Source organism: Carlito syrichta, unplaced genomic scaffold, assembly GCF_000164805.1.
Source record: "Carlito syrichta isolate Samal-C Ts95f unplaced genomic scaffold, Tarsius_syrichta-2.0.1 Scaffold303084, whole genome shotgun sequence".
Lineage (NCBI taxonomy): Eukaryota > Metazoa > Chordata > Mammalia > Primates > Tarsiidae > Carlito > Carlito syrichta.
The window spans coordinates 127,150-147,540 of record NW_007247180.1 but is presented as its reverse complement, the minus strand read 5'-3'; the positions used below and the strand labels follow the sequence as shown (position 1 = coordinate 147,540).

The 20,391-nt window shown below is 41.4% G+C and overlaps 1 protein-coding gene and 1 pseudogene across 1 annotated transcript in view; both read left to right on the top strand.

The window, feature by feature from the left end:
• The window catches only part of TTC1 (tetratricopeptide repeat domain 1), a 54,492-nt gene that overhangs the window by 9,375 nt on the left and 24,726 nt on the right, over window positions 1-20,391 (top strand). Inside the window, exon 3 of the mRNA XM_008057635.1 lies at window positions 19,685-19,745. Within this exon, the coding sequence (XP_008055826.1) occupies window positions 19,685-19,745 (61 nt within the window). The remainder of the gene's footprint in view (window positions 1-19,684; window positions 19,746-20,391) is intronic.
• LOC103259989 lies at window positions 9,383-10,332 on the top strand (annotated as a pseudogene).

The following is a 20,391-nucleotide window of genomic DNA, read 5'->3' as shown; positions in this document are numbered from 1 at the left end:
TCTCACTCTGTCGCCCAGACTGGAGTGCAGTGGCCGCTCCTGGCCATCACAGCCTCGACCTGCTGGGCTCCAGCGATCCTTCCATCTCAGCCTTCTCAGTAGCGGAATTACAGGCATGTACTACCACGCCCGGCTGATTTTTTGATTTATTGTAGAGATGAGGTCTCGCTGCCCAGGCGGGTCTCAAACCCACGGGCTCAGGCAATCCACTCACCTCAGCCTCCCAAAGGCGCAGGATTACAGGCTGAGTCACCGAGCCCAGCTCAAAAATCTCTTAATGAGAACACAGTGTATGTGTGTGTTTATTTCAGCAGCAAGTCTGAACTGTTTGTGAAAACTAAATATAGACATGGCTATCCAAAGAAATGGGATTTTAGCTAACATTTGAGATGCACTGTACTAGGTATGTGAAGCAAATAAGTGATTTGGAAAGGCTTGGCTGACAGTTACTGCTATAATATGATATGACTGGGCACAGTGGCTCACGCCTGTAATCCCATCACTTTGGAAAATCAAGGTGGAAGGACCGCTTAAGGAAGGGAGTTCAGTACCAGCCTGGGCAACAAAGCAAGACCCCCATCTCTACTAAATATACCAAAAAAAGGTAGCCAGGAATGGTGGCGTGTGCCCATAGTTCCAACTATTCAGGAGGCTGAAGAAAGAAGATCACCAAGCCCAGGAATTGGAGGCTGCAGTGAGCCATGATTGTGCCACTACCCTCCAGTCTAGGTGACAGAATGAGACCAAACTGGGGGGAAAAAAAAAGCCAATTTAGTCATTTTAATGGACTCATTCCCTGTCACCAGTTGTTTGCCCATGGTATTCATTTATGTGTACATACATAGATCTGTTTAAGGGACCAAAAGTCTGTTGCTTGGTTAGCATGGACTCAGAATGCAAGTATCTGGGATTTTATTTTTTTATTTTTTTTAAAGACAAGGTCTTGCCGTGTTACTCAGGCTGGTCTTGAAGGTATCTGGGATTTTAAAACATTGTATTAGGCTCTAAAATTTTTAAGGATTATTCCTTTCTTTAAGGTCTTTTTCCTTTAACCAGAAACCATTACCAAAACTTAGAATATAAGTTTCAGTTTAGAACAGAAGGTAGATTTCCATCCCTTTCCTATTCCTGTCATTTTTAAGTTCCACAGTACTTAATCCTTTGAATTTTCCTGTTTCTGCCACCTTATTGCATCATTTTTATAATCTTATCATTATTCTTGTGACTGTGGGCAGGGAATACTCTCTTGATTGTCTCCAGAAAGTTTTCAGTAACTTCTTCCCTAGCGGCCTTGCATATTCCTGTTAACTTCATGAGCAAATCTTTTCTGATGTTGTTTCCCTTGTCTTTCGTTTCTAATGGGCATTCTTTAAAACTAAGGTTGCTATTTTTATTGACTATTGTTAAAGTTACTTTGGGGCTTAATACTCTTGGTGAGTGATTAAATCAAATCTTGGAATTTATGAACTGGAAAGGATCTTAGATTTCTGATCCTGAGTTTGAACCAAAGGAAATAAGTATTGCTTGCTCTAAAACATTTGGACATTAGTGGAATATATTTATACTATATATTGGTGGAAAAGTTAATATGACATTCATTGTTTCCTGTGTTTATTAAGGAAGGTCACAATGTATAAATCAATGGTTCTCAAACTTGATTGTGCCCTAGAGTCACAGGAAACTTATTAATCACTCAGAGCCCTGATAAGTGTCTGATTCCACAAGCCTGTGAGGTGGCAACCAGACATCTGCTTTGTTAGCGAGCATCCCCAGGTAATTCTGACATAGGAAGAACTGTGACCACACTTTGGGAAAGAGAGCGAGATTGACACAGATGACTAATCTTCCCAAACAAGAAGTATTAGCCTGACCAGTACACAGACTGCATCCATATCAGAACTAAATAGGAGACTTTTTTTTTTTTTTTTTGAGTCAGAGTCTCACTGTATTGCCCAAGTTGGAATGTAGTGGCATGTTCACGGTCTTCACAGCCTCTGCTGGGCTCAGATGATCCTTCCGCCTCAGCCTTCCAAGTAGCTAGAACCACAGGCATGTGCCACCATGCCCAGCTAATTTTTTGATTTATTGTAGAGATGAAGTCTCGCCATGTTGCTCAGGCTGGTCTCGAACCCCTTAGCTCAGGCAATCCCCTCGCTTCTGCCTCCTAAAGTACCGGAATTACAGGCTTGAGCTACTGCTCCCAGCTGAGACTTTCTTTTACCCACATCTGTGTTCAAGTATAAAAATAACTTCTTGGGGCCAATCATGGTGGTTTACACCTGTAATCCCAGCACTTTGGGAGGCCAAGGCAGGAGAATTGCTTGAGGCCAAGGGTTCAGGACCAGCCTGGGCAACATAGCAACCCCCTTCTACCAAAAATAAAATAAATAAAGCTTGTTGGGCAGAATTTAAGCAGTACCAAAATAAAAAAATTATTTCTCTAAAATTAAGTTTGGGGAAATAGAATTTTCTGAGTGAAGAAACAAGGAAATATTTTTAATATTAATTCCTCATAGATCAGTTGTGTTTCCTCAGAAGGATAAGACTTGAGAGCCAGGTTCTAACTATAGTTTAGATCCAAAGAGCCTCCTCTGTGACTGCCTGGAGGGCCTGTTAGTGACTTGTGGAAAGAACAAACGCATCTGTGTGTAAAGCAAGTGATGTCTGGTTTCAAAGAAAATAAAACAAAGCTTTTTATGATGAAGGCTCTCCTTCTTAGTGTCGCATAGGACGGGTGTCCTTGCCCTTTCAGTATTGCCTTCCAAGTGTGGTTTTCTCGTTCCACCTAAACAGGACTAAAGTGGGAAGTTTTGTTGACTGTGTCTCATTTTCCAGCACTCTAGCAAGGGCGTAGCTTGCTTGCGCGTTCTCCCCCTCTCCCCCTCTCTGCCTCTCCCCCTCTTCCCCTCTTCCCCCCTCTCCCCCCCTCCCTCCCTTTTACCCAGATGCTTGATCTCAGGCTGCTATGCCATTTATGCCAAGATTTATCTTGTAACAATTACTTCACAAAGCTGCAGAGGGAAGCAGAGAGCTGCCGATGGGTTTATACCAGGGACATTAACTTGCTGTCATGCAGCTCTGGGTTTTCTCTCTGTTAAACAGATTATTTTTTAAATGTATTTCGAGCAAGTTTTTATTATTTAATAATGATAAAAGAGATATATACTTGTAAACTCCAAGTGAAGCATGTTTATGTTGTAGTCACTGACCTAAAATAAAAGGAATATTCTAACTGGGCTCGGTGGCTCAGCCTATAATCCCACGCCTTGGGAGGCCGAGGTGAGTGAATTGCCTGAGCCTACAGGTTCGAGACCCGCCTGGGCAACTTGGAGAGCCCTCATCTCTACAATAAGTCAAAAATCAGCTGGGCGTGGTAGCGCGCCCCTGTAGTTCCAGCTACTTGGAAGGCTGAAGCGGAAGAATCGCCGGAGCCCAGCAGGTCGAGGCTGCGGTGGCCAGGGGCAGCCACTGCACTCCAGTCTGGGCGACAGAGTGAGACTCCAACTCAAAAATAAAAAAATAAAAGGAATATTCTAGCCAGCAACTGTATTGGAGAGTCTCAGTTGGAGAGTAATTTATTAAGGAAATAGAGGAACACTTTCTGACATTTTTGCCAAGTTACAACAGGATTTAAAATTATGTCAGTTGAAGTTCTGTAGCTTTGGGTTTTGTTTGTTTGTTTATGTGTGTGTGTGTTTGTTTTGTTTTGTATTTTATCCATTAAAAAAAATTCAAGCTCCTTCTAATATTTTTAAACAAGTTAATTAACCTAGTAAAGCTCTTAACACTATGTCTGACACATAGTAAGTATTCTACACTTAAGCTGTTTTATTCAAGATACTGATGTGAAATTTCATCTGCTTTTTATTAAGTCTATTTCTGGCTGGATACTATGATATGCATTGTATAAGTGTTAGCTCATTGAGTGATATAGTTATACAACTATAGAATCAAACATCTAGTATAGGTGATCTAAGCAAATAGCAATTAGAAAATATGAAATTACAAGCTGAAGTTATAGCCAAGTCATGGTTATTTGCTTTACAGGAAGAAACTTTGCTTAGCAATATTATTATATCATTTTTCATTCTAACCAGTATCATAAAATAACTTCTTTATAGAACATCTTCTTTACACAAAACAACTTATTACTTTCAAATCCTTGATTCTCTAACTTTATTCTTCAGAAAGGGTACTTGTGATAGTTTCCACCCCATTTTTTTTCCCCAGATAAATGAAAGTTAATCCACATATGCAACAAATTCAAGGTAATCCTGGAAATTGAGGCATTTATTCAGCAGATTTTTATTAGTACCCACAATAAATAGGAGGAATTAATTTTCTTAAAGACTATGGTTTTGCCTGTCAATAAATTTATAGTTAGACCAGATGTAATGGCTCATGCCTATATTCCCAGCCCAGGAATTCAAGACCAGCCCAGCCTGGGCAACTTGCTGAGACCTCATCTCTACAATAAGTAAATAAATAAATAAGCCAGGCTTGGTGGCAGAAGGATAGAAGAAGGAAATTCAGAGTTCAACTAGGGAGACATATAATATGTTTATATTTTTATTTTAGGTAGTTTCATGTTTTATCAACATACTCAAGTTAGCAGGTGAATGTAGGGAGCAGTGGGTAGAGCCTTCTCTGTCTCTGTCCTGTTTTGTTCCCAAGCACTTAGCACAGTGCTTCCACCATAAATTATGTGCCATAAATGTGTTGAATGACTGTCATTCCTGAGGTGAGGGTTTAAAGACTTTACTGGAAATATTGTATTTAGGAAGGATGAAAATGATTTCACAGGTGAAGAGTTCCATTTTAACTTTTTTAAAAAAATAATTTTAGACTTAGAGAAAAACAGCAAAAATGATACAGATTCCAGCTTCCTCTAATGTTAACAACTCACATATCCATAGTGCAATTACTAAAACCAGGAAATAAACATTAGTAAATACTTTAAACTACAGACCTTATTCAGGTTTCAACACATTTTTTTTTTTTTTTGAGTTGGAGTCTCACTCTGTCACCCAGACTGGAGTGCAGTGGCCATTCCCGGCCACCACAGCCTCGACCCGCTGGGCTCCGGCGATCCTTCCACCTCAGCCCCTCTAAGTAGCTGGAACTACAGGCGCGCGCTACCACACCCGGCTGAGTTTTTATTTATTGTAGCGAGGTCTCACCAAGTTGCTCAGGCAGGTCTCGAACCCGCGGACCCAGGCATTCCACTCACCTCAGCATCCCAAAGGCGCGGGATTACAGGCTGAGCCACCGAGCCCGGCTCAACACATTTTCTATAGATGTCTTCTTTTTTCTATTCCAGGATCCTGTCGAGTATCCCATATTGCATTTAGTTTTCAAGTTGCCTTAGTTTCCAGTTGATGGTAGTTACTTAGTCCTTCCTTGTCCTTTATGTCCTTGGAGTGCTCAGTTATTTTGTAGACTGTCCCTCAGTATGATTTTGTCAGATTCTTTTGTGTGTAATTTGTCCTCTTTACTACGAAATAATCATAGTAAGATCCCTTTGTAATTAATATTTTGTACAAGATGCTTTGAGAGTTACATAAGTTAGGTTGTTTCCCCATCTGCATTAATGTGCAGTACACGTTGGCTCATTTATTACTCTTATATTCCATATTGGGGTTCCTTTTATAGCCTGATTTCTTTTAATTGTTTGTTTTGAGGCATATGAAACATAACCACAGTTCTCCAAGTTAGAGCTGTACAAAAAGATATACTTGGGAAATACTGTCCCTCTTCATCCCTACTGCCTCATTCTCATTCTTTCGGTCCCTTTCCCGTCTACCTCCCACAGATAACCAATCTCTAGTGGTCTATCTGCTCTGTATTTCTTTTGTACAAATGAGCAGGTATATTTTCTTATATTCCTTCTTTTTTATGTGAACGATAGCATATGGCAGATACTTGATGATACTTCACTTTTTTCACTTAACAGTATATCCTGGAAGTAACCATATCAATTCACAGAGGTCTTCTATATCCTTTTTTCCAACAGAATAGTACTCCATTATATGGAGATACAGTATTTATTCAACCACGCCTATGCATGAGCATTTAGATTATTTCCATTATTTGGCATTTGGAAACATTACTGTAATGAATAACCTCACATGTATATTTTCATATTGATGGAGATGTATCTTCAGGATAGATTCCTAAAAGTGGAATTGCTGGGTGAAAAGGTAGGTGTAGCTGGGCATTATGGTGCACACCATTAGTGCCTGCTACTTGGGAGCTGAGGCAGGAGCATCTCTTGAGCCCAGGTGTTTAAGGCCAGCCTGAGCAACATAGCAAGACCCCTTATCTTTAAAAAAAGAAATGGCCAAGTGTGGTGGTTCACACCTATAATCTCAGCACTTTGAGAGGCTGAGGTGGCAGGATCACTTGAGCCCAGGAGTTTAGAGACCAGCCTAGGCAACACAGTGAAGACCATGTCTCTACAAAAAAATGAAAAGAAATTAGCCAGGTGTGGTGACGTGAGCCTATAACCCCAGCTATTGAGAGACTGAGTTGAGACTGCAGTGAGCTATGATTGTGCTACTGCACTCTAGCCTGGGCACCAGAGTGAGACCCCAACTCAAAAAAAAAAAAAAACCAGTGCATATATAACTTTCTTGGGAATTGTTAAATCTCTCTCCAGAAGCGTGGTACCAGTTTGCATCCCCATTAGTGTGTGTGAGGGGCCTGCTTCCCCACAGCCTTAAGGATGTGTTGTTGTACCTTTTCATTGTTGCCAGTCTAATAGAGACTCTGTATTATTTTAATTTGTCCTCATAGTAAGTTCAAGCATTCTTTTCATATATTTGAAAGTCATTTTTGTATCATTTTTTGTGAATTTTTCTGTTCTTTTCATTTTTCTATGGGGTCTTTACTTTTTTGTCCCTCAATTAGTTGTGGTAAAAATACACATAACATAAAATTTACCATATTAATCATTTTTAAGTGTTCAGTCAATGGCAGTAAGTACATTTACATTGTTGAACAACCATCAGCACTGTCCACCTGCAGAATTTTTCATCTTCCCAAATGAAAAGTCCATATCCATTAGAGAGTAACTCCACACTCCCTCTTTCTCCATCCCCTAATAACCACCATCCTGCTTTCTTTCTGTCTCTGTAAATTTGACTCCTCCGGGTATCTCATATAAGTGGATTCATACAATGGTTGTTCTTTTGTGTTTTTTTTTTTTTTTGAGTTGGAGTCTCACTCTGTCACCCAGACTGGAGTGCAGTGGCCGCTCCCGGCCACCGCAGCCTCGACCTGCTGGGCTCCGGCGATCCTTCCGCCTCAGCCTTCCAAGTAGCTGGAACTACAGGCGCGTGCTACCACACCCAGCTGATTTTTGATTTATTGTGGAGATGAGGTCTCGCTGCCCAGGCGGGTCTCGAACCCACGGGCTCAGGCAATCCACTCACCTCAGCCTCCCAAAGGCGCGGGATTACAGGCTGAGCCACCGAGCCCAGCTGGTTGTTCTTTTGTATGTGACTTATTTTACTAAGCCTGAGGGCTTTTTTTGTTTTGTTTTTGGGGGTGGAAGAGTGGATTGGATTCTCACTCTGTTGCCAAGCTGGAGTACAATGACATGCTCACAGCTACCACAGCCACGACCTACTGAGCTCAGGCAATCCTTCTACCTCAGCCTAATTTTTTTTTTTAATTTATTGTATAGAAGAAGTCTCACCACGTTGCCTAGGCTGGTCATAAACTCCTGGGCTCAAACCATCCTCTTACCTCGGCCTCCCAAAGTGCTGGGATTACAAATATGAACCACGTGCCTGGCCAAGCCTGATGTTTTCTGGGTTCATTCGTGTTGTGGCATGTATGAGAATGTCATTCCTTTCTAAGACTGAATAATATTTCATTTTGTGTATATACCATATTTTGCTTATTCATTACTCTTTCCATGGACACTTGGGTTTCTTCCACCTTTTGGCTGTTGTGATTAATACTGTTATGAACATTGATGTACAAATATTTGTTCAATGCCCATTGTCTTTTTACTTTGCTTATAGTGAGATTTTTGTTTTGTTGGCCAAATACTTTTTTTACCTTTTTTGTTGCCAGATTTATTCATCTTTCTTGTATTACCTCTGGATTTTGAGTCAGAATTAGAAAGTCATTCTCTTTAACTAAAGTTAAAGAAGACTCACCTATTTTTTCATCTGGTACTTGTTGGGCTTCACTTTTTACATTTAGATTCCCAATCCATTTGAAATTAATTCTTGTATATGGTGTGACCTATGAATCTAGTTTTATCTTTTTCCAGATGACTACCAGGTTGTCCCAGCATCATTTTAAAAGTTCATCTTTGCCTCAGTGATCTAGCTAAGTTTTAATGGCAACTCAGATTAAGTTTGGATCCTTTTCCAAATGCACACTTTCTACCTGTTTGTTAGATTATCATTTAAAACCTGATGCTAGGCACAGTGGCTCATACCTGTAATCCCAGCACTTTAGGAGGCCAAGGCAAGAGGATTCCTGAGCCCAGGATTTGAGACCAGCCTGGACAACATGGCAAGACCTGGTTCCTACAGTAAATCAAAAAATTAGCTGGGCATGGTGGCATGTGCCTGTAGTTCCGGCTACTTAGAAGGCTGAGGTGGAAGGATCACCTGAGCCCAGCAGGTTGAGTGAGACTCCAACTCAAAAAAAAATAAATAAATGTTTTTTTAAAACCTGAGTTTGTAGTTATTGTTTAAACAAAGAACCTTGGTGGATGCTGCTGAGGAAGCATTGTTAGTCTCTTTTTCTTTTTCTTTCTTTTTTTTTTTTTTTTTTTGAGTTGGAGTCTCACTCAACCTGCTGGGCTCCGGCGATCCTTCCGCCTCAGCCTTCCAAGTAACTGGAACTACAGGCGTGCGCTACCACACCCAGCTAATTTTTTGATTTATTGTAGAGATGAGGTCTCGCCAAGTTGCCCAGGGGAGTCTTGAACCTGCGGGCTCAGGCTATCCACTCACCTCAGCCTCCCAAAGCACAGGATTACAGGCTGAGCCACTGAACCCAGCTTAAAGTCTCTTCTTTTTCTTTTTCTTTTTTTTTTTTTCTTTTCTGAGTTGGAGTCTCATTCTGTCATCCAGGCTGGAGTGCAGTGGCACGCTCATGGCCACCACAGCCTCGACCTGCTGAGCTCAGGTGATCCTTCCTCCTCACCCTTCCAAGTAGCTGAAACTGCAGGCGTGTGCCACCATGCCCTGCTAATTTTTTAATGTATTTGTTTTAGAGATGAGGTCTCTCCGTGTTGCCCCGGCTGGTCTCGAACCCCTGGGCTCAGGCAATCCTCTTGCCTCTGCCTCCCAAAGTACTGGGATTACAAGCATGAGGCACCATGCCCGGCTGTAAAGTCTCTCCCTCTACTGCTATCATGACTAAGTCACAGTCTCCTGAAGAGGTCGAATAGCTGTGGAAGCTCTTCATTGGAGGGGTGAGCTTTGAAACAGAGATGAGAGTCTGAGGAGCCATTCTGAGCGAATGCTCACGGCCCAAACACCAAGCACTCCAGGGACCTTGGTTGTCACATATACTCCTGTGGAGGAGCTGGATGCAGCCATGAACGTAAGGCCACACAAGGAGAATGGAAGAGTTGTGGAGCTAAAGAGAGCGGTCTCTTGGGAGAAGATTCTCAAAGTCCAGGTGCCGACTTAACTGTGAACAAGGTCTTTCTTGGTGGCATTAAAGATGACACTGAGGAGCATCACCTCAGGGATTATATCCTGTATAACCAAATGAGGTTATTTTGAACAGTGGGAAAATTGGAGTGATTGAAGTCATGACTGACTGAGGCTGTGGCAAGAAGAGAGACTTTACTTTGTAATCTTTGATGACCTTGACTCCATGGATAAGTCAGTAGATAATGCCATACTGTGAATGGCCACAGCTAGCAGTAAAGAAAGCCCTGTCGAAGCAAAAGATAGCTAGTGCTTCATCCAGCAAAAAAGGTCTAAGTGGTTCTGGAAACATTGGTGGTGGCCATGGAGGTGGTTTTGGTGGGAATGACACCTCTGGTAGTGGAGGAAGCTTAAGTGGTCATGGTGGTTTTGATGGCAGCCATGGTGGTGGTAGAGATAGTCATAATGAATTTGGTAATGAATTACCTAAGTTGAAGCAGATTTGGAAGTGGTGGAAGCTACAATGATTTCAACAGTTAAAAACAATTAATCTTCAAATTTTGATCCCATGAAGAGAGGAAACTTTGGACGCAGAAGCTCTGGCCCCTGCTATGGTGGTTGCCAATACCTTGCCAAATCACGAAACCAAGGTGGCTCTGGCAGTTCCAGGAGCAGCATTAGCTATGGCAGTGACAGAAGGTTTTAATTACCACTAGGAAACAAGGCTTAGCAGGAGAGGAGAGCCAGAGAAGTGACAAGGAAGCTACCAGTTACAACAACTTGTGAACTCAGCCAAGCAGTCCTCCTGCCTCTGCTTCCCAAAGTGCTGGGATTACAGGTATAAGCCACTGCACCTGGCTTAAGATGGTTTTTTGCAATGTAATATTTCAAAGTTCTTTCTTTGTCTTTAAGAAAGTATAGTTTCCTAGCTGGGCATGGTGGCGCATGTTTATAGTACCATCTACTCAGGAGGCTGAGGCAGGAGGATCACTTTAGCCTAGGAGTTTGAAACCAGCCTGGGTAACAAAGTGAGACCCTCGTCTCTAAAAAAATAAAAATAAGAGAAAGTACAGTTTCCTACATTGCATAAAACTCTCTGACCCAGTGACTCAAGAAAATCATTCCCTGGAAGATAGAATTAAATCTAAAGATTTAGCCGGGCTCGGTGGCTCAGCCTGTAATACCGCGCCTTTGGGAGGCTGAGGTGAGTGGATTGCCTGAGCCCGCGGGTTCGAGACCCGCCTGGGCAGCGAGACCTCATCTCTACAATAAATCAAAAAATCAGCCGGGCGTGGTAGCGCATGCCTGTAATTCCGGCTACTTGGAAGGCTGAGGTGGAAGGATCGCCAGAGCCCAGCAGGTCGAGGCTGCGGTGGCCGGAAACGGCCACTGCACTCCAGTCTGGGTGACAGAGTGAGACTTCCACTCAAAAAAAAAAAAAAAAAAAATTTAAAGATTTGAGCATTCCTATATTTTTGAAGGCAAAGAATAGATTTTAAGTACTTGCAAAGTGAACTGGCCCATCAGCAAAGATGTAGGAAAGGAATCCGTTTTGCTAGTTTAGTGGAAGATGGTCTTGGTTAGCAATAGAAGAAAAGCTTAAGACCTGTGGTCCAAATCCCTGATTCAGTGAGAAAGAGGTTTATTTATTTATTTATTTTTATTTTTTAGTAACCTGCGCCTCTATTTTATTCCTAGGGACACCATAGCCAATTCGTTTATTTTTAATATAGGTCTCAAAGTGACTAGATCAGAGTTCTGGGGCTCAGTAACAAGTTTTGGAGCAGTGTCATCCTTTTTTCAGATGTCCTAATTCTTGATAGCAAGAGAATTAGAAATGACTTTTACTTTAGGATTTTGAAGCATATAAACTCTGTACTCACTTTTTTTTTTTTTTGCAGGAGTTCCTGTCTTATTTACTTCCTGCAGACAATTCTTTATTTCCATGCCTGTGGAAGGCAATATGGTCATGTGGTAAAGAACATGAACTTTGAAATGTTAGATCTTTCCTAGCTCCATCATTTAACTTGGTATAAAGTGGGATAATAATATGACCTATCTCATAAAGTTGTAAGGATTAAGTGACTGGCACACAGTAGCTATCATAAACTGGTAACTACACCTATTTTTTGTTTGTTTTTGAGTTGGAGTCTCACTCTGTGGCTCAGATTGGAGTACAGTGGCACGCTCACAGCCACTGCCACCTGGACCTGCTGGGCTTAGGTGATCCTTCCACCTCAGCCTTCCAAGTAGCTGAAACTACAGGCACGCGCCACCACAACCGGCTAATGTTTTTTTAATTTATTGTCGAGATGAGGTCTCACCAGTTTGTCCAGGCTGATCTCAAACCCGTGATCTCAGGCAATCCTCTCCCCTTGACCTCCCAAAGTGCTGGGATTACAGACATGAGCCACCACGCCCAGCCTATAACTACAACTGTTAAGTCAAAATTTAACATGAGCTTAGACCATAAAATACTTCAGTGTCTAGAATTAGTAAACTCTCTTAAAATTCATTTTTAGACACATGTTTCCCTTAAGGTTGCAAGCATACCTGAATTCCGTAAGTTCCACAAGTATGACAACCCCAGTTGTTATTCAGCTCCTTCAAGTTAATTTATGAAGAAAAATTGAGTGTTTGGCTGGGATGTGAGGGTGAGAGAATTTGGAAAGGGGCACATGGGAAGCTTCTGAGGTTGTGACAGTGTTCTCTTTCTTCCTTAATCTGAGTAGTAGTTAGGTGGATGTGTATTTTATGACAGTGTATTAAGTTACACATTTGTTTTGTGGATGTTTCTCCCTATGTGTTATAGCTCTAGTTTCTAATAGTGGGGTATTGAACTCTTCAACAGCTGGTCTTGGATTCATCTTTAAATTCTGTCAGATTTTTAAAATATATTTTGTGGTTCTGTTGTTAGGTACATATGCACTTATAATTGTTGTGTTTTCTGGGTTTGTTGACGTTTTTACTATTATGAAGTATCCCTTCTTTTGTCTCCAGTAATGAATGTGGTCTTGATGCCTATTTTGTCTGATGGTACATTAGCCACTTCTTTTCAGATTGTTGTTTGCATTGTATATCTTTTTCTGTGCTTTTACTTTTAACCTTTTATGTCTTTGAATGTAAAGTGTATATCTTATAGATAGCACATAGTTGGATCTTCTTAAATCCAGTTTGATAATCTCTGTTGTTTGGGGTATTTAGTCCATTCACATCTAATGTGCTTACTGATACGGTTGGAATTGCATAAGTCACTTTGTCTTTGACAAGTCTCTTTCTTCCTGTTTCTCTTTTCTCTTTTACTGCCTTCTTTTGTGTTACTTTTTTTGCCTACAATTTTAATACTTTGGATTGTATTAACTATGTTTGTTTTTTAGTTATTTTTGTTTGTTTTTAAGTACAGAGTCCTACTTTGTTGCCCAGGCTGGAGTCCAGTGGCATGATCATAGCTCACTAGAACTCACTCTCCTGGGCTCAAACAATCCTCCTGCCTCAGCCTCCCAAGTGGCTAGGACTACAGGCCCACCACCATGCCTGGGTTTTTTTGGTTTTTTTTTTAACAGATGGGATCTTGCTATATTGCCCAATTGTTAAGTCTCAAACTCCTGGCCTCAAGCAATCTTTCTACTTCAGCCTCCCAAAGCACTAGGATTACAGGCATAAGCCACCATGCTTGGCCCCTGCTTTTTAGCTGTTTTATTAGTGGTTGCTGCAGGTATTATAATATGCATCTTATTATAGTCTACTTAATTTCAGTGAAATTTAGAAACTTTGCTTTAGTATAGGTCCATTTCCTCCCTTTAGTTTTATAATACCATTGTCATATATGTTATAATATATATGTTGCAAACCCAGCCATCTAGTGTCATAAGTATTGCTTTTGATAGTCTTTTGTCTTTGAAAGAAATTAAGAGAAGAGAGAAAATAAAAGTAGAGGTTTTTTAAAATGTTTTTACCATTTCTGGTGTTCTTCATTTCTCCTTGTGATTTTGAATGGCCATCAGGCAATTTTCATAGCAGTAAATTCTCTTTGTTCATCTGTGAATGTCTTCATTTATTTTGAAGTAGTTTTGCTAAACATACAATTCTTCATTGATAATCTTTTTCTTTCATTGTTTTAACTATATCATTACACTTCCTTCTGGTCTCTTGTAAGAAGTCAGAACTTAAGTTTTGTTGTTCTCATATACCATTTTTCTCTTGTTACTTTCACATTTTCTCTTTGTCTTTCACCAGTTTGGTTCTGGTGTCTTTTGATGTGAATTTCTCTATTCTACTTAAGTTTCACTGAGATGAGTTTCTTGGATCTTTGGATCAACATTTTTCATAAAAAATTGGCATTTTCAGCCGTTATTTTTTCAAATATTTGTTCTTTTCTCTTTCCCCTTCTTCTGGGGACTTCTCCCATATTGTGAGGGCTCTGTTCATTTTTCTTCAATCTTTTTTCTCTTCATTCTTCAGTTTGGATAATTTCTATTGCTCCAACTTCAAGTTTATTTATTTATTTTTTAATGATGAAAAGATGTGTATTTAGAATTAGCCAGCTGGATTCAGTTGAGATGATCACAGTTTTGTTGTCAACATCCAAAGCCTCATAACCAAGAGCCAGTTGAACATATGCCTTCTTCTCTTCTTCAGACCTGATTAGGATGTTGGTCTTGGCCACATCAGTGTCTGGGACTTATTGACTTTAACATAAGATCTGGTACTTATTGACTTTAACATAAGATCTGGTACTTATTGGCTTTATCATCCACAGTGAACATAAGTGTATTGTTATCTTCTGTCTCCAAGGCAGACTCAGTGGTCAGGGGGAACTTGAAGGTGGCATAGTAGTCAAGCTTGTTTCTCCTGAGGATGCTCTTCCTAGAATATTTGGACTGCCTCTGTAGCTGCAGTGTCTCGGGCCACCAGAAGATGGGTAATATATGGATCTTTTTTGTGGTTGTGGATGCCTTGCAGCATTGCCTTCTTGGCCTTCAAAGCCTTTGCTTGGCTTCAGCTTTAGGAGGGGTGAGCTCTTCCTTTTTTGCACTCTGTGCCTTCTTCTGAAAAGTGTTTATTCTCTCTTATGCCAGTTCAGATTTGTTATTGAGTCCCTCTGTAAATTCTTTTCAGTTATTGAACTTGTCAGCTTTGGTTTTATTTTTATTTTTATTTTTTTGAGTCAGAGTCTTACTGTGTCGCCCAGGCTGGAATGCAGTGGAATGCTGCTCACAGCCACCGCAGCCTCGACCTGCTGGGCTCAGGAGATCCTTCTACCTCAGCCTTCCAAGTAACTGGAACTATGAACACGCACCATCATGCCCGGCTAATTTTTTTTATTTATTGTAGAGAAGAAGTCTCACCGAGTTGCCCAGACTGGTCTTGAACCTGTGGGCTCAGGCAGTCCTCTCACCTCGGCCTCCCATAGTGCTGGGATTACAGGCATGAGCCTCTGCGCCTGGCTGTTTTTCTTTTTAAATAATTTGTCTCTCTGACATGGTTCTCTATTTTTTGAAATCATCATCGTGCTCTCATTTAAAGTCTTTGAACATAGTTTTCTTTGATTCTTTGGACATTTTTACATATAGCTACATTTTTCTTTCTTTTTTTTTTTTTTCTTCCTTTTTTGGGATGGAATCTTGCTCTGCTGCCCAGGCTGGAGTGCAGTGGCAGGATCACAGGTCTCTGCAGCCTCAAACTCATGGTCTCAAACAGTCCTCCCACCTCAGCCACCTGAGTAGCTGAGACTATAGGCATCCACTGCCACACTTGGCTACTTTTTTTTTTTTATTATAGACAAGGTCTCGCTGTGTTGCCCAGGCTGGTCTCGAACTCTTAGGCTCAAGCAGTCCCTCCCACCTTGGCCTCCCAAAGTGTTGGGATTACAGGCATGAGCCTCTGTACTTGGCCAGGAACCCCTTTTGCCCAGGTCCAAGGATTGAAAAGCTCTCTACATCAGGGCTCAATGGCTCAAGCCTGTAATTCCAGCACTTTGGGAGCCCAAGGCGAGAAGACTATCTGAGCCTGCGGATTCAAGACCAGCCTGGGCGACATGATGTGACCGCTTCTCTACAATAAATCAAAAAATTAGCCAGACATGGTAGCAAGCACCTTTAGTTCCGGCTACTTGGAAGACTGAAGTGGAAGGATTGCCAGGGCCCAGCAGGTCAATGCTGGGGTGGCCATGAGCATGCCACTGCACTGCAGCCGGGGCAACGGAGTGGGACTCCAACTCAGAAAAAAAACCAAAGAAAAGCTCTCTACAACCCACAAAACCATTAAAGCATTAACATTCCAAACACTTTGTAATGCCTTTATTGTCTTATAATTTTAAAAATCTGTGAGGCAGAATTGAATTCCCAAATTAGAAGCAACATATATAGTCTGCATTCAAAGAAAGATCATGTGGGAAAGGAAGTGAAAGGCTGCCCTGGGAAGGAGATGAGGTTTGTACTAGACTTGGAAAGTAAGAAAAATTTGGTTTGGGGTGTTGGGAAGAAGATATGGAAGAGTTGTTCCATGAAAGGGCATTCCAAGAGGGGGCTGCAAACGAAAACAGATGGAATGAAGAATAAGCATGGTAAGTTCTGAGAGGCAGTAATGAAATCAGGCTGTCTAGACGGGAAGCCTTGTGTTGGGTAGAAGTTCAGGATAAAGTTGCATAAGATGGAACAGAAGTTTGATGTAGTATAAAGAACAAGAGATTTTTGAGTCTTGATGTCCTCATCTGTAACATCGGTAAAGCTTTCCCTGCTCACCTCAGGACTGTCTTGAAAAGTGAATGAGCTAATGTATGTGACAGCAGATTTTAAGTGGTGAGATGCTATACTGGTCTAGATTGTACTGAATTTTGAATACTAAGCTAAGAAGTTTGCAGTTGTGGTAGTAATTGTTGGAATAAACCATTCATCAAGGGCTTTGTATGTTTGGGGTTTTCCTTGGCAGTCCTGTGATGATTTACAATGCAGAGTAATGTCACTATTTCCCTTTGAGTTTTCAGTGATGGAGAGGAGTACTGAGTTAAGAGCCTTGTAAAGATTTTTTGGTTCCTGTTTCTATGGAAGTATAATTCAGGAGCAGATGTTTCCCTGAGCAGCCTCTCTGGAATGTGTTAAAAGGCATTGTGGAGGCGGTGAGGGAGCGCTAACCACATGAGAAGTCTCTGTTCATAGAACAGAACAGAACCTGGAAAGATTTGACCCTGAAGGCTGCAGAATATCAGCACCACCAGCTCATGTGCGTGGATGCTCCTGGCCCTAGTGTGCTAAGTTAGACGTGCACACCATCTGTAAAGTCTGTCCTTGGATTCCAGAAATGTTGCACAATATGTGTGTCATCCTTTGGAGAAAGAGTATATTCAGGCAGCAGGATAAACTCCCATCTTTGTACTGCAATCAAATCAGTGTCTTGACACAGCTGGGAGATAGTTCAGTTTTTTCCTCAGAATGCTGTTTTTATCTGTTTCCAAGAAAATGTTTAGCATGATATTGATAACTGCATTAATCCTCAATTTACACAATCTGTGGCAAGGGAAGCAGCAGCTCTTTTCCAGGGTTTACTATTTAATGGGCCACTGGACTGAAATTTAACAGTTGAAACATAAAATGCATTCCTCAGAATAATTGGCTGCAGAATTATATGTTTTGGATCCCTTCACCTTGCTAGCTCAACTTTTAGTCCTCCTAGTTATAAATACACGGTGAGCATTTCTCAGCTGGCCCTTATCAGCAATTCCTTTCTAGGTGTACCTGGGGTCTAGTTGCCCATTGGGAACTTGATGTTGTAAATTTACCAAAGAATGACTGATCTTTTAAAACACCACCACACACACACTCTTATTTCACAAGAGTCTGATCTGACAGTCTGAGTGGTTCATCTTGTTCATAGAACATTCCTAATGAGTTGGCACTGAAGAACAGATTATGGGTCAGAAAGTAGCTTGAGATCAGAGTTAAAGCTGAGGAAATTGAAAGTTCTTAAAGGATGGGCATTAAGCTCTAGTAACTTGATAAATTACCCTCCTCTAAGCAAATTTGTTTTTTAACTGGGCTTGTATTTTTTTGGTTCTCCAGTGTCCAGCCCTCTTTCCTATTTGGAGAAATTCTCTTGTGTTGTAACTTAATTGAGTGACAGTGCCCCGTGTCCCCCATGCCATCTTCTGACAGCCAAGGCATGTGACCTCTGCTTGGCTTTTGGATGCTTCTGACCAAGGCCTCGAATCTAGATTGAGTGAAGCAAAATGGAAATGGTTAGAATTTATCTCCTTCCATTGCAGCCCTGTCCAGGCTAAACTCTCACTAAAAGATACTCGTATTTTTGGCTTCTTGGCCTCACAGAGCTGCCTTGAGTTCTACCTACTTTCTTTTTTTTTTGAATTGGAGTCTCACTCTGTCGCCCAGACTGGAGTGCAGTGGCTGCCCCCAGCCACCGCAGCCTCGACCTGCTGGGCTCTGTTGATCCTTCCCCCTCAGCCTTCCAAGAAGCCCGGAATTACAAGCGTGCACTACCACGTCCAGCTAACTTTTTGATTTATTGCATAGATGAGGTCTCGCCAAGTTGCGCAGGCGGGTCTCTACCTGCTTTCTAAGCCTATTGTTTTAGCTTCTCAGTGATTCTGTGAATCCCAGTATCTTTCCAGTAAACCTGCTCCCTAAAATTGCTTACATCCAAAAACTCTAATTAGTACAGTAGAGATCATTTCAATCCAAGTACCTTTCTTTTGGGTAATACTAGGCAATTATGGCCATATTCTTGAATTTTTATTTCCGCCAGCACCCATTTTATTTTTTCTAAATTCCTTTAAAATAGCCCTTCCTCAGGTGTGCTATATCTTAAAGTGAATTATTATTTCTATCTGCTGTGTGTCTGACCCCTAGTGGGTGTCATAAAAATTAGATACAGTTTATATTTACCTTTTTGTTTCCTTATTGAGAATCTTCAAGTGCTCTGTTTCACCCAGAGTGTAATAATAAGGCATTTGGGGAGTACCCTGGTTTTATCGATCGATCACATATTCACACATCTTCTCCAGAGAAAGAATATTTTTACTTCGGTTCCTAATCTTAAGAAAACTAATAGGCTCCAGGTTTCTCCTATGCATGAAATACCCTGCCAACCTTATTTCCTCCCTTTGAAGTTTTTATTTAATCAGAAGTTTCAAGAATGAAAGAAGAGAGCCAGCATGGTGATGTATACCAGTAGTGTCTGGCCTAAATTACTTATTTTACAGAAAAATAATAGCTTGTATTTATTGAGCCCCTATTTGCCAGTCACCATATTGGCAACTTTACAAATATTATCACACTAATCCAGTAAACATTAGTCCATAAAACTATTAAAGCTTCATTTTTTAGATGAAAAAACTGAGGTACAGAAAGATTCTGAAATTTGTCCAAGGTCATGCAATGAATAAGTAGTAGGAGGCAGACTTTGAACTTACGCTGGTATGTAAACCAGCACATGTTGCTTAGTTTCATTTCTGAGTGCATAGACATTAAATATTACCTGAGTTACCATTCCCTGCAAAAGATAGACACAAAGAAAGCAAAAAACATGCCAAGAAAACCTAAGTTTTGTGTTTTAAACATCAAGAATGCAACTGTTAGGCCAGGCGCCGTGGCTCAAGCCTGTACTCCCAGCACTTTGAGAGGCGGAGGCAAGAGGATTGCCTGAGCTCAGGAGTTTGAGACCAGCCTGGGCAACTTGGTGAGACCCCAACTCTACAACAAATAAGTTGAGTATGGTAGCACATGCCTATAATTCCAAGGAAGACTGAGATGGAAGGATCGCCTGAGCCCAGCTCAAGGCTGCGGTGGCCATTAGCATGTCACTGCACTCCAACCTGGGCAACAGAGTGAGACTCCAACTCAAAATTTTAAAAATGCAACTGATAACTAGTCAGATGGTTGTGTGTTGTTTTTTCTCAGTGGCTTTTAAGGTTTAGGTTAAATGAATCCAGTTCGCAGAAGTCAGGTTACTGCCTGTTTAGTATACTTGTGTATAAAGAAAGCTGACCTTTTGGTTCTCTTATCATAAAATTGTGAGAAATTATGTAATTCTCTGATGTCTTTCAGAAAAGAAGAGAGGAGAGCACGAGACTAAAGGAGGAGGGGAATGATCAGTTTAAGAAAGGAGGTGAGAAACTGTTTCAGCCCTGGCGTCTGCTCATCCCGACTCCTCATCCTGTTTTATATTCTGTGAAGAAACCCTGGAGAACATTTGGAAACGACTAGCAAACCTGATCTACTCACAATACAGGGTTGCTTCCCAGCACCTTGGAATTTAGAATTTTTTTTTTTTTTTTTTTTAAGTTGAAGTCTCACTCGGTTGCCCAGGGTGGAGTGCAGTGGCACATTCACAGCCACCCCAGCATCAAATTGCTGGGCTCCGGCAATCCTTCTGCTTCAGCTTTCCAAGTAGCCGAAACTGCAGACACTTGCTACCACTCCCGGCTAATTTTTTTTTTTTTTTAATATTGTAGAGATGAGGTCTCACCAAGTTGCCCAAGCTGGTCTTGAACCCCTGGGCTCAAGCAATCCTCTTGCCTCAGCTTCCCAAAGTGCTGGGATTACAGGCATGAGCCACCCCACCCAGCCCTAGGATTTTTTTACTAGGCTTTTTTTTTTTTTGAGTTGGAGTCTCACTCTGTCACCCAGACTGGAGGGCAGTGGCCGCTCCCGGCCACCACAGCTTTGACCCGCTGGGCTCCAGTGATCCTTCCACCTCAGCCTTCCAAGTAGCTGGAACTACAGGCGCACGCTACCACACCCGGCTGATTTTT